Source organism: Callospermophilus lateralis, chromosome 20 (assembly GCF_048772815.1).
Source record: "Callospermophilus lateralis isolate mCalLat2 chromosome 20, mCalLat2.hap1, whole genome shotgun sequence".
Taxonomy (NCBI): domain Eukaryota; kingdom Metazoa; phylum Chordata; class Mammalia; order Rodentia; family Sciuridae; genus Callospermophilus; species Callospermophilus lateralis.
In genome coordinates this window covers 7,298,931-7,312,509 of record NC_135324.1, presented here as the reverse complement: position 1 = coordinate 7,312,509, position 13,579 = coordinate 7,298,931, and the positions used below count along the sequence as shown (strand labels likewise).

Below are 13,579 nucleotides of genomic sequence, written 5' to 3'. Positions count from 1 at the left end.
AGAAGAATGAGGCAAATGAGGTAGGCAATCCAGACTCAGGGAATAACAGATTTTATTGAGTCTTATCTGAAGAGTAATGGAAAGACACTGAAAAGTTTTTGATAATGGCAGAAGGGCATCAATGTCACAATCAAAAACCAAGTAATTTCAGAAGGTAGTTTGTTTTGGTGCTGGGGGATTGAACCCAGGGAGTCACTTAGAGGGAAGAATAAGTACACAGAATCAAGAACTATTTAGAAAATAAGAGACTGACAGAACTTGATGATGAACAGAGTCAGGAAAGAAAAAAAAAGGTCAATATGAAGAATAAAGAATCAGAATGGCAAGCTAGTTATTGAGAGCAAGTGGGAATGCAGAAGGCAATGGAGGAATACCTTCTAGTTCAGACAGAAAAAAAATCTTTCCAACCTCAAATTCTACAACTAGCCAAATTATTAGTCAATAATAAAGGTATTACTCACTGTTATGTTAAGATCTCAAAAAGTATTCCTCCATATACCCTTTCTTTAGAATTTTCCAGGAAAATGTATTTCACCAAACCAAAAAAAAGGGGTGGGGGGAGAAAAGGCAGATTTGGATACTAAAAACAGAGGAGGGAAGAGAGCAGAATCTCCAGAAGATTCCATGTAAGAGACCAAACAAGCAACCAAAGGAGGCTTGAAAAGTATAATACAGGTTAGAGAAAGTTCTGGGGGAAAACACTGCCAAATAATTAAGTTGACAATGTATGTGTTTAAATGTATTAAAGTAATTTATACTTCAGGAGGAATGTTCAGAAATATACCCATAGTAGACAAATAGAAAACTAAATATTTTCCTAAAAGGATTACATCCATACTGTGTGTGTGTGTGTGTGTGTGTGTGTGTGTGTGTGTGTGTATAGTATGTATAAGTTGTAAATAATGTATCTAACCTAAATAATGATCTAATAAAACATTATTACGTAACAATATTCAAAGGATAAGAGGGAGGCAAATGGAGGGGTCAGAATATATGAAAGAGCTAAATCTTCATTTTTTCCTATTATTAACATGTCAATCATTAAAAAAAAAAAATTGAAAAACTTCAAGAAATAGAGTTATCACCCCTCCGCCAGTTCTGGATATTGAACCCATGGGTGTTATGCCACTGAGCTACATCCTCAAACCTTTTTATTTTTTATTTAGAGACAGGTTTTAATTAGGTTGCCCAGGCTAGTCTCAAACTTGTTATCTTTCTACTTCAGCCTCCAAAGTTGCTAGGATTGCAGGCATGTACTACCATAGCTGACCTCCTATATACTTTAAATCATCTTCAGATTACTTTTAATACCCAATACAATGTCAATGCTATAAGTACTTGTTATACTATAGTCTTTTACATATATATATATATATATGCATGTGATTGATTATATATATATATATATATATATATATATATATATATATATTTTTTTTTTTTTTTTTTTAACCAAAGGCATAATAGCTGTCACCTTATGGGATAAGAGGCAGGTTGTTGCTGGAGGAGAGATGAAATTGATGGTTTAGGCCTCATAGATATATCTGATTTTTAAAAATTACATGCATATAAAACATTAATGAAATGTTTACAAGAAGAAGATATATCAATAACATACTTGGAGACTGACACCAAATTAAAATATATGATTAAACTGTAAGGCTAGCTAAATCTACATGTGTAAACCTGGTTTTTACTTCTACCACTTTTAACAGTTTCTGTAGGACCAGTGGAGAAACAATCTAGCTGCTTCTCCCCAGTTTGATCAGACTGTATCACTTTTCTTTTTTATATTTATTCATTTACAATTTAACATTTGCTTATTTCTTTTTTATTGGTACATTATAATTATACATAATAGTGGGATTCAAAATGTTATATTCATACATGCACATAGTTGGAGCCATCTGAGGAGATTGCTTCCTTCTTATGCAGTTTGAGAGACCAAATCCTGCCCACCTGATTCTAGGCAGGTTCCCTGGCTTAGCTATTGAAAGAAAACAACCAAGGGAACAAAGAATATTCAATTGAGAAAAACAGAATGGTGTTAGCCTGGGAAAGATATATAAAAAGACCATTTAAGGAAAAGAAAGTGATAAAGTTCAAAGGTGTTAAGAATAAAATGAAAACTATTTTTGGCACAATTTGCAAGCTATAGAAGTGTTTCTTACAGAAGAGTTTTTATTAAAGGCCTGAGGACAGAAGAAAGTCAGGAATGTTCTCAAGCTAGTCTCATCTTCTCACAGAGATGTTTTTAGAGAACTAATTAGTATATACAAAGTGTTTAGTGATTAACTCAAAGCTAATGTCATAAATCAAAAAGCAGGTTCATTGAGTATAAAAGAAGATCACTGAGTAAACAACTAAAATTCAGTCTCTGAAGTAATATTAACAAAAGTCGTATTGAACATTAACATAAAACAATCAACCCAAGTTCTTTGCAAATAAAGAAAACTTTGTACAACTTACGATATTTACTGTGAATTTCATCTATTTCCTTTTCTGTTTGGTCCTTCGTAAAAACCATTACCTAAAATAATCAGAAAAATCTTTAAAATTTCCCCCAAAATGACAAAAATGGAAATATTACAAACTTTAAATTCTCCAATGTATTTAAAGGAAAATAATCTCTTTTTTTTTAATATTAATATTTATTTTTTAGTTTTCGGCGGACACAACATCTTTATTTGTATGTGGTGCTGAGGACTGAACCTGGGCCGCACGCATGGCAGGCGGGCACACTACCACTTGAGCCACATCCCCAGCCCCGGAAAATAATCTCTTATCTCTGTTTCTCATAGATTAAGAACAATTCTTATTGTTGATCATAAATAGTATTCGTTGTACTCATTACTTTTTTCTCATCAGTAGCAAATGCAACACTGATCCCATTATAATAAAGTATTAACAAAACAATCCAATAAATCTCCTATTTTCAACATCTCATTTTCTATTCTCATTAATGCAACAGGTAATATTAGAAACTAGAAGACTGGAGACATTTAGCTGATCATTAATAAGACACACCTTCTTATCTGCCTTCTTTCCTTTCTAACCTAAATTCTCCAGATTATATTAGAAAAATCATATGTAGAGAAAATGAAATTAACACAAGACTTAGTGTGTTAAATTTCTTATTCTACTTTTAAAATCTCAGAAACTTACCTACATAATTCATCACAGTCTCCATTTACAATTAGCACAAAGGTAATAATAATAAAGAGGATAGAAATCCCATTTTCTCTATTACCTGGGTATAAACTTACTTCCCTAAGATCATTGCCTTCCTTACAAAGACATTACCAAGGGTCTAGAAAAATCTACTTGAGAGAGACCCAAACACCTCCTCCATAGTCACAGGACAAAGTGACCGTTTTCTTCTTTGATATCCTTTCCTCAAATGTTAAGCCACAAAGCTAAAAGAAGGCAATAGTGAAAATTTTTATGTTTCTGACTCCCTCAAAAAGCTTTATAGAACACCTAATTCTTATAAACTCTTGTAATTACTTAATATCTCTATAGATATAATTAATCACAGGATTGCATAATTTCAGAGTTAAAAGAGGATCTTAGAAGTCATGTTCAGCTGCTTAGTTTTACAGATGAAGATCCTGAAGGCCACAGAGATTAAATAATTGTTGAAATGTGATTGGGCCAATATCAAAGCTCCATTATGCAAAAGCATGGCTTTTTCCTCAGAACTCCAGCTCATGAACAAATTCTACTTTGGATTGCATTCTGTGTTAAAGTCTACTAAACATAATTGAATCCATGCTAAAATGTTCTGCAAGTAAATTTTATATATTAAATGTAGTCTAGTATATCTCCTACTAAATAATTTTAAAATGGCTGGCTTTAATTTTGGTAGGTATTAAACTTCTCTTCCCCTTATTTCTAACCAGACACTGAAACAGACCATCAACTTACACTTTCATTGAGTTTACTTGCTTCAAGACGCATCCTGGTCTTTTCCATGTTTTCAAGTTCCTGGACTATTTCAGCAGCTGTTAAAATAAGAACATATAATCATGGTTAATCACATGGTTTTGATTGATGTGCTATAGGTATGAAAGTTGTTAACACTAGAGGAAGCTGGGTGATGAATATATCTCTGTTGTTGTTGTTGTTGTTTTGGCACTAGAGGTTAAATTCAGGGACACTGGACTACTGAGCCACATCCCCAGTCCCCCGCCCCTTTCTTTGTATTTTATTTAGAGACAGGGTCTCACTGAGTAGTTAGCACCTCAATTTTCCTGAAGCTGGCTTTGAACTTGCAATCCTCCTGCCTCAGCCTCCCAAGCCCCTGCGATTACAGGCACGCACACAGGCTTGTGCCACCATGCCCGGCTATACCTCTGTTCTATTCTTGCAATTTTTCTAAGCCTAATATCATTTCAACCTAGATTTAAAAAATATAATATGAAATTAAAACACAGTTTTAGTATAACACAGTTCAAAGTATAACCAAAAGAAAAGTCAAATAATTTTGTTTTTTCCTTTGAATGCATAGGTATAAACAATAATCCCAGTGGAATACGAAGATTCATTTATTTGTATGTTTTCAATTCTTAGGGGCTACCTGCTCAAACTCCAATATGTTAAATGTAGTACAACAGGTTACTTTTCAAAGAGAGAAAAAGTCTACAAATACCAGAGGAAAAAATTCTATTTCTAGAACCTTTACCTATAGGTATAATTACTAATTATACATATCAGAGAGATCTTGAAAACACTCTGTCACACATTTGAATGTAAAGAGTATAGAATTTGTAAATGCTATCCTTCTGCATCCGAAATCAATGTATTAAAAATTAAAACCAAGGTACATATGATAGGAATAAGAATCTACAATCTCTTATGCTCATTTACATATGAAAGATAATATATGTCTGGAATTTGCTTCAAATAATCCACCGGTGGGGGGGAATTGAAAATGGTAGATGAAAAAGAACTTGAGGGTAGATTGATAATTGCTTAAATTGTGCAGTAGATATATGAGGGAAACCAGTATACTCTTTACTTCTATATAGGCTTGAAATAATCCCTACTAAAGTTTCTTTAAAAAAAAAAAAATCACAAACCTTAAGAGAATCATCTAAGAAAGCAAGCAGCTGCGTGTTTTCCAAGCACTGAGATATACTTTCTGCCTCCCTAATATAATAAGACTGGTAAAAACAATGTAAACAGTACCTTTCTCTGCTAGCACTTCTCTCCTTTCTAAAGCTACTAAGTCAAGGTAGGTAATATAGGAAAGCAAAAGAACCATATGCATTCTATCCAATTCATCAATTCAAGACAGAGAACATGCAGCATACCCTCTTCTAAGGTTTTAACAAAAAGATCTTAGGATTAGTTACAATTTAGGAGCTTCCTTCCATCTCTTTCAGAGAGAGTTCCGATTCTTTTTAAGATGTAGAGAGTTGGAAACAGAGTCACTCTAACCTAATGGAAAGAAAAAGCTCATAATCTATAAAACCACAATTGTTTTTTACTTCATTAGATCTAAAATCACCAACTAGCCTGAAACCTAAGACAAGAGAGGTGCCTGGGGTAGGGTGGGGTCATAAGCACCAGTGAACACAATACAGTGTACAGGAGAAAAACTGGGACTACCCTGCCTCTGAGTAAGAGGATTTTAGTTAAACTTTTTGATGAATTGCAAAAGGCCAAACAAAGGTGGGCTTCCAGGAAGATTAAAGCCCAGGGGGGCTTAAACACAAGGCACATCATATGCAAAGCAGGCTGTTTTCTACTCAGGAGTATCCAGTCTGTCTTTCACTGGGGAAATATAGATAATAAGAAAAAAATTCTCCCTCCAGATTCAGGCATGGGAACGAAGAGACCCACAGTGCAGGACAGAGATGAAGTCCCAACTAAATCTTTATCCCTTAAGAAATGAAAGGACTAAACTACTGGAAAAGGATCAGCAAAACTGTTGCCCTCAGAATACAAGTAAATCCCTACTACTGTTGGGGAAAGTAAGCAAATAACTACAGACAAAAACCTCTACCCCTGCAAAAGGGTCAAAATCCCACTCCAGGTCCAAACTGGAAGACCACTACACTACTGTGGGTGGTACTGGTAACTGAGAACCCTACCCCTGGGGACCAGAATCAAAGGGCCTGCCTAAGACACAGTCTGAGTCAGTACAACAGAGAAGAGCCCCTTTCTCTGTGCCAAGAACTGAGAAGGCTCCAAGAGACAAGCAACAGCAAGCTTCCTCCACCACTGGGAAAGAAATGAACATAAGGTACAGGATCACAGGGGAAAACTCAGTTATGCATGGTAGACACATTAAAAAAAATTAATGACAACTCACCCACCAACATAAGCTACTAGGGAGTTCTCAAGAAATGTGAAAATTATGTTGCTCTGAGGGTAACCATAGCAACAACAAAATCCAAACCAAGTACAAGTATAGACTAAATTTGAAGAATCCCAGGAAATAAAGACCTAACAGAAGAAGAGACACATCTACTTCTAGGCACAAATACTATATAATACTTCAGTATTCAGATTCTTACATTCTTACATATAAAGTCTGGCTTTCAACAAAGACTTGTAACAGTAATAAGAAAACAAACTCAGATTAAATTATATGACATGGGATACAAAATAACAATTAATAATACACTAAAGATCCAGTGGAAAAAAACAAATAATATGAACAAATGGAGCATTTCAGTAGAAAGTGTATCAGTAGAAATTCTTTCCTTAAAAAAGAATAAAATAGGGCTAGGGTTGGGGCTCAGCGGTAGCGTACTTGCCTGGCATGTGTGAGGCACTGGGTTCGATTCTCAGCACTATGTAAAATAAATAAAGGACTATCAACAACTAAAAAACAAAAATTGAAAAAATTAAAAAAAAAAAAAAAAGAATAAAATAGCCAGGCACAGTGTGCATGCCTATAATCCCAGTGACTTGAGAGGCTGAAACTAGAGGACTGCAATTTCAAAGTCAGCCTCAGCAATTTAGTTAGACCCTGTCTCAAAATAAAAAATAAAAAGGGATGGGGATGTGGCTCAAGGTTAAATGCCCCTGGGTTCAATCCGCAGTACCAACAAAATAATAGTAAAATAAATAAAAATGCTATATTTAAAAAGAAAAAAGTAACAGGATAATTTGAAATACTTACGGGGAAAAATAATGAACCTGAAATGGGATTGGTATTATCTAATCTGAAAATAGAGAGAATCCACAACAAACAAAGCATCTAAGCTGTGGGACAATAGCAGAAGAATAAAACAAATGTAATAGAAATCCCAAAGAAATGAAGAGAAAAAAAGAAATAGCTGAAAACCTAATGTCTAGAACTTGCCAAATATAATGAAAGACACCAAATTACAAATGCAAAAAAGTCAAAGAACATTAATACAAAATAAAACAAATACAAAAACAAACAACAACGTGTACCCACATAAAATCTTGAAGCCAGAAGGGGAAAAGTATATTACATAAAAAACATCCAGAATTACATCACATCTCTAATCAGAAACTATTCCAGGCAGAAAATAATGTAGTAACATTTTTAAAGCACTGACCCAAAAAAAGTTTACTAATTTAGATTTCTATAACAATGAAGGTATCTTTCAAAAGTTAAACAGAAGAAAAAAATTTAGCAAGATGTTAAATTTAAAAAAAAAATTCTGAGACAACCACAAGCAGACAGGAATTTATTAGCAGTCCTCTACTACAAAACATATTAAAGGAAGTTCTTTAAGCAGAAGAACCAGAAACTGATCTCTACAATAAACAAACTATTGGAAACGGCAATCATAAAGGTAAACGTAAAATGTGCATTTTTCTTTTTAACTCCTCTAAAACAAATTATCTGTTTGCTAGGAAAACAATAGCAATGTATTATGTGATTCAATAGCACAAAAAATTAAGAACTGAGAATACACTGTTAAAACGTTTAATAAACAACTGAAGCAAGCTGTATGCTATTTAAAGGTAGACTGTAACTAAGGATATATATTGCAAACGGTAGAGTGACCACATTTTTTGAAAAAAGAAATACTAAGCCAACTGCAAAAATAAAGTGGAACAATAAGAAATGCTAAATCAACAAAAAGACAGCTTTAAAAAAAATGATTAAAAGACCAAAAGCAGCAGAAGAAAAAAAATTTAGCAAGATGTTAAATTTAAGCCAACTCCATCAATAATTACATTAAACATGAATGGTCTAAAAGAACCAAATAAAAGACAAAAACAAAGCCATACTGGATTTTAAAAAGAATAAGACCAAATTGCAATAAAAACCTATTTTAAATAAAAAGACGGATTAGAAATAAAAGTATGGACAGAGATGTATCATGTAAACACTAAAGCAAAGAAGCCTAAAAGAGCTGTATTAGCACAACTGGCTTCAGAACAATCAATGTTATCAAGGATGAAGAGTAAAATCAAGTGAAAAACAAGTCAATTCACCAAGAAGATGCAATAATCCTAAATGTGCATACACCTATGACAGAAATTAGAAACACATGAAAAAGAACTCCTGATTCCAAACAAGATGGGCTAGACTCATTTCTCCCTCTTCTTCCCCACTAAAGACAACTACCTTGGATACAACAATTTTAAGAGAACACTGAAAGGTACAAAAATGGACTGCTATTTTGGTGCCAATACCATGTCATTTTTGTTACTATACCTCTGTAGTATAGTTTAAGGTCTGGTATAGTGATGCCACCTTCACTCTTCTTGCTAAGGACTGCTTTAGCAATTCTGGGTCTCTTATTTTTCCAGATGAGTTTCATGACTGCTTTTTCTATTTCTATGAGGAATGTCATTGGGGTTTGGATCAGAATTACATTAAATCTGTATAGTGCTTTTGGTAGTATGGTCATTTTGACAATATTAATTCTGCCTAAAAAGAACAAAGTAGGGCTGGGGATGTGGCTCAAGCGGTAGCGCACTCGCCTGGCATGCGTGCGGCCCGGGTTCGATTCTCAGCACCACGTACAAATAAAGATGTTGTGTCTGCCGATAACTAAAAAATAAATATTAAAAAAAAGAACAAAGTAGATTTTTCCATCTTCTAAGGTGTTCCTTAATTTCTTTCTTTAGCATTACAAACCCACATAATTACAGTTATCCTATATTAGACAAGGGCGCCAAAAACGTACATTAGAGAAAAGACAGCCTCTTCAACAAATGGTGCTGGGAAAACTGGAAATCCATATGCAACAAAATGAAATTAAACCTCTATCTCTCACCATGCACAAAACTCAAAGTGGATCATGGACCTAGAAATTAAACCAGAGACACTGTGTCTATTAGAAGACAAATTAGGCCAAATCTCTATCATGTCAGATTAGACCCCAACTTCCTTAATAAGACTCCTATAGCACAAGAATTAATATCAGGAATCAACAAATGGGATGGATTCAAACTAAAAACTTCTGCTCAGCAAAAGAAACAATCAGGTGAATACAGAGTCTACAATTTGGGAACAAATTCTTACCACACACAAGTCAGATAGAGCATTCATCTCAAGGATATATAAATAACTCAAAAATCTTAACACCAAAAAAATAAATAACTTAGTCAATAAAAGGGCCAACGAACTTAACAGACATTTCACAGAAGAAGATATACAAGTGATCAACAAATATATGAAAAAATGTTCAACATCTCTAGCAATTAGAGAAATGCAAATCAAAACTACTCACTCCAGTCAGAATGGCAGCTGTTAAGAATACAAATAACAATAAGTGTTGAGAGGAGGTGGGGAAAAAGGCACACTCATACATTGCTGATGGGACTGCAAATTGGTACAGCCAATATGGAAAGCAGTATGGAGAATCCTTAGAAAACTGGGAATGGAACCAGTATCTGACACAGCTATCCCACTCCTCGGTCTATACCCAAAGGATTTTTAAAAACAGCATACTACAGGGACACAGTAACATCAATGTTTATAGCAGCACTATTCACAATATCTAAACTGTGGAACCAACGTAGACACCCTTCAGTAGATGAATGGATAAAAAAAAAAAGTGGCATATACACACAACGGAATATTATTCAGCATTAAATGAGAACAAAATCATGGCATTTGCAGGTAAGTGGATGGAGTTGGAGAAGATAATGCTAAGTGAAGTAAGCCAATCCCCCCAAAAAACAAATGCCAAATGTTTTCTCTGATTTAAGGCTACTGATCCATAATGTGGCAGGGGTGGGGGGCTTGGGAAGATTAGAGGAATTCTAGATAGGGCAAAGGGGAAAGGGGAAGGGAGAAAAAGGGAGGAGGGAATGGGGATGGTGAAACGAGATGGACATCATTACCCTAAGTACATATATGAAGACACAAATTGTGTGACTCTACTTTGTGTACAACCAGGAGATATGAAAAATTGTGGTCTATATGTGTAGTACGAATTATAATGTATTCTGCTGTCGTATATGACAAATTAAAATTTAAAAACTGAAAAAAAAATTAGGGACTACTGAGAACCTCAATTTGAGAAAAGATGCAGAACTGAACTCCCTGCATTTTCATTTTATCTTCTATATATCACATACTAAGCTGAAACTATCAATAAGCACTGACAAAAAAGTCCCAAGGAAAATCTACTCTCTCTAAGCAGAAGACTGTGAAAGGAAGTATCTAGAAATCTTTTTGACAATACCTCACCTACCAAGCTAAACACTGCTGATACTCCCGGCCCGCTTAGTGTGACTAAACTGTCACACTCAGCCCACTAAATAGGCTAAACCCCAACAAGGTGATTTCCTACTACGTACAATAATTAAATAGGTTCTAAGTCCCATTCTAAAACACTCAGAATTTCCAGGATAAATTAAAAAACCAAAAACCAAAAACCAAAATCTTGTCATGCTAAGAACCAGGATAACTCAGTTGTTGGAATTATCTGACAGGAATTTTAAAGCTACCATCATAAAATGATCCAACAAAAGATTAGGAACCCTCTTCAAACAAAAGAAAACGATGCTGCAACTCTGTCATACTTCATGACAGCAGATGGTCCACTGCAAAAATATATATTTTCAGTGGTTTCAATGTTACACATTCAAGTTATTTATATTTTATAATTTCAAGAGGGAAGTAAATAATAACAACAAAAGTTGGATATAAAGTAAATCAAGTAAGCCTCACTATATATCAAATAAATAACAAATTAGAAAAAGTTTTGATTCTCATAGAAGGGATGATTCTGACTAGAAAAAAAACGAAAAACACAGATTAGAGAAAAGTAAAGAACCCTAAAGGGTTGGACTAAAAGTAGAGGTTTTAGTGTATTCTCATGATCTCTAAAAACATGGTAAGTGTAAATGGATTTACATGCATGCATATACATGTTACAAATGTGTGCACACATGTGTATTTATGTATGTATCCATCTGTTCATATGCATATATATGTATACAAATGTATACACACACACACTCCCAAACTCCAACTGCAAAAGAAGCATAGCTGGTAGCTACATCTTGGTTTCTCAGAGCTCCTCAGAGAAATGGCTAATTCCAGGGCTGGGATGTGGAAGGACAAGATTAGGCTGTAATATTTTACTATGCCATAAAGAAGGAAATGGCAATCAAAGCAACGGATGCATGTTAAGAGGACTAGGAATCAGTATGAAGACCTCCTACTGGTCAAATCTGAAAAACTACAAACACCACAATAACCAGGAATGGTAAGAAGCTATAAATCTGTGGATCCACATCCATAACAAATGAAGTGGGGGTGGGAAACAAGGTAGAGGAAAGGCTCTTGTTTTCAGAATCATAACAAATGCCAACTGGCAAATGTGAAGGGAGTGATGGAGCTGGGAAATCATTTAAAAACTATCAAAGAAAAGACTCGGACAGGTAAGTTACCACAGGAAGCTAAATACACATGTGAAACATTAATAAGGTAGAGAACGGTTATCTCTCTATAGATTTCTCACTAGTAAGAGGGAAAACAACATACACAATGGAGACACTGACCATGTTATTAAATTAATATCACAAAGATGGGCTCATAAGTGTCAAGCATCCCTAGAAGTGACAGTCTGCGGGGAAAAAACCCTCACTTTTTGGCCATGAATGCACAACCTTGATGAAATTATAAGAAAACAGTAAACACAAATCCAAAAGGAGAACCACTGTATTTAGCAACACACACACACACACACACACACACACACACCCCAAAGACAGTTTGTTTTTTTTTTAAAGGCTAATGTCATGAAAGACTAATTGTTTCACACTGAAAGAGTTTGAAAAGATAATACAACTAAATGCAATAAGTGATCCAAAACTGGATCACATCCTACAGTGAACAAAAAAAAAAATCCATAAAGGCCATTATTGGATCCACTGAAGCAACTGGAACAGAGATGATAAATTAGAGTATTCCAAGAAAGCTAAATTCACTGAAACTGATAACTTGTACAGCGACAATAAATACTACCCCCTCACCCACCCAAGGAAATACACAACGAAGTATTTAGAGGTAAAGAGACCAGGTTATGCAATTTATTCTCATAAGGTTTAGAGATTCCTTGGAAAACTTAGTATTTGACCTAGCTTTCCCACTCTTCAGTCTAAACCTAAAGGACTTAAAATCAGCATACTCTAGTAAGGCAGCCACATCAACATTTACAGAAGCCCAACTCACAATAGCTATAACTGTGGAAGCAATCTAGATGCCCCTCAATAGATGAATGGATAAAGAAACTGTGGTATATATACAAAATGGAATATCACCCAGCATTAAAAGAGAATAAAATTATGGCATTTGCAGGTAAATGGATAGAGATGTAGAATATCATGCTAAGTGAAGTTGTCAATTCCCCCCCCCCAAAAAAAAGGCTGAATATTCTCTCTGATTTAAGGCTGCTGATTCATAATTGGGAGGGGGGTGCGGAGGATAGGAAAAATAGAGGAACTCGGATTGGGCAAAGGGGAGGGAGGAGTGGGGAGGAGGCATGGGGGCAGGAAAGATGGTGGAATGAGATGGACATCATTACCCTGGGTACATGTATGACTGTACATGTGGTGTGACGTTATATCATGTACAACCAGAGAAATGAGAAGTTGTGCTGCAGTTGTATACAATGAATCAAAATGCATTCTGCTGTCATATATACTTAAATAAAATTAATTAATTAATGAAGAAGATAAATGTATGTGTGAATATATGCACACCCACACACATACCAACAGAGAAAAAGAGATAGAAACTATAAATAAAGAGCAAGTGGGGCATTTTGTATAAAGGGTATACATATGTTCTTTATGACACCCTTTCAGCTTTCCTACAAATTCAGTATCATTTCTGAACAAAATAATTTTTAAGCACATGCCTATAGTCCCAGCTACTTCAGAAGCTAAGGAAGATCCCATCACAAGTTCAAGGCCAGCCTGGGCAACTTAGCAAAACCATATCTCAAAATAAAAAAGGGCTGGGGATGTAGCTCAGTGGCAGAGCATTTTTCTCTCTCTCTCACACACACACACACACACACACACACACACTTTAAAAAAAAAGACTGCAAAATTAAGACGATTTCAGATAAACCAAAAGCTAAGAGAATTGGTCTCAACAATATATGTGCATTACAAG

General features: G+C 34.9%; 1 protein-coding gene across 1 annotated transcript in view; it reads right to left on the bottom strand.

Moving 5' to 3' along the window:
* Rad18 (RAD18 E3 ubiquitin protein ligase) overlaps positions 1 to 13,579 on the bottom strand; it is a 98,881-nt gene that overhangs the window by 50,680 nt on the left and 34,622 nt on the right. Inside the window, exons 8-9 of the mRNA XM_076841132.1 lie at positions 3,928 to 4,004; positions 2,470 to 2,530 (exon numbers count right to left, since the gene is read on the bottom strand). Of these exons, the coding sequence (XP_076697247.1) occupies positions 2,470 to 2,530; positions 3,928 to 4,004 (138 nt within the window). The remainder of the gene's footprint in view (positions 1 to 2,469; positions 2,531 to 3,927; positions 4,005 to 13,579) is intronic.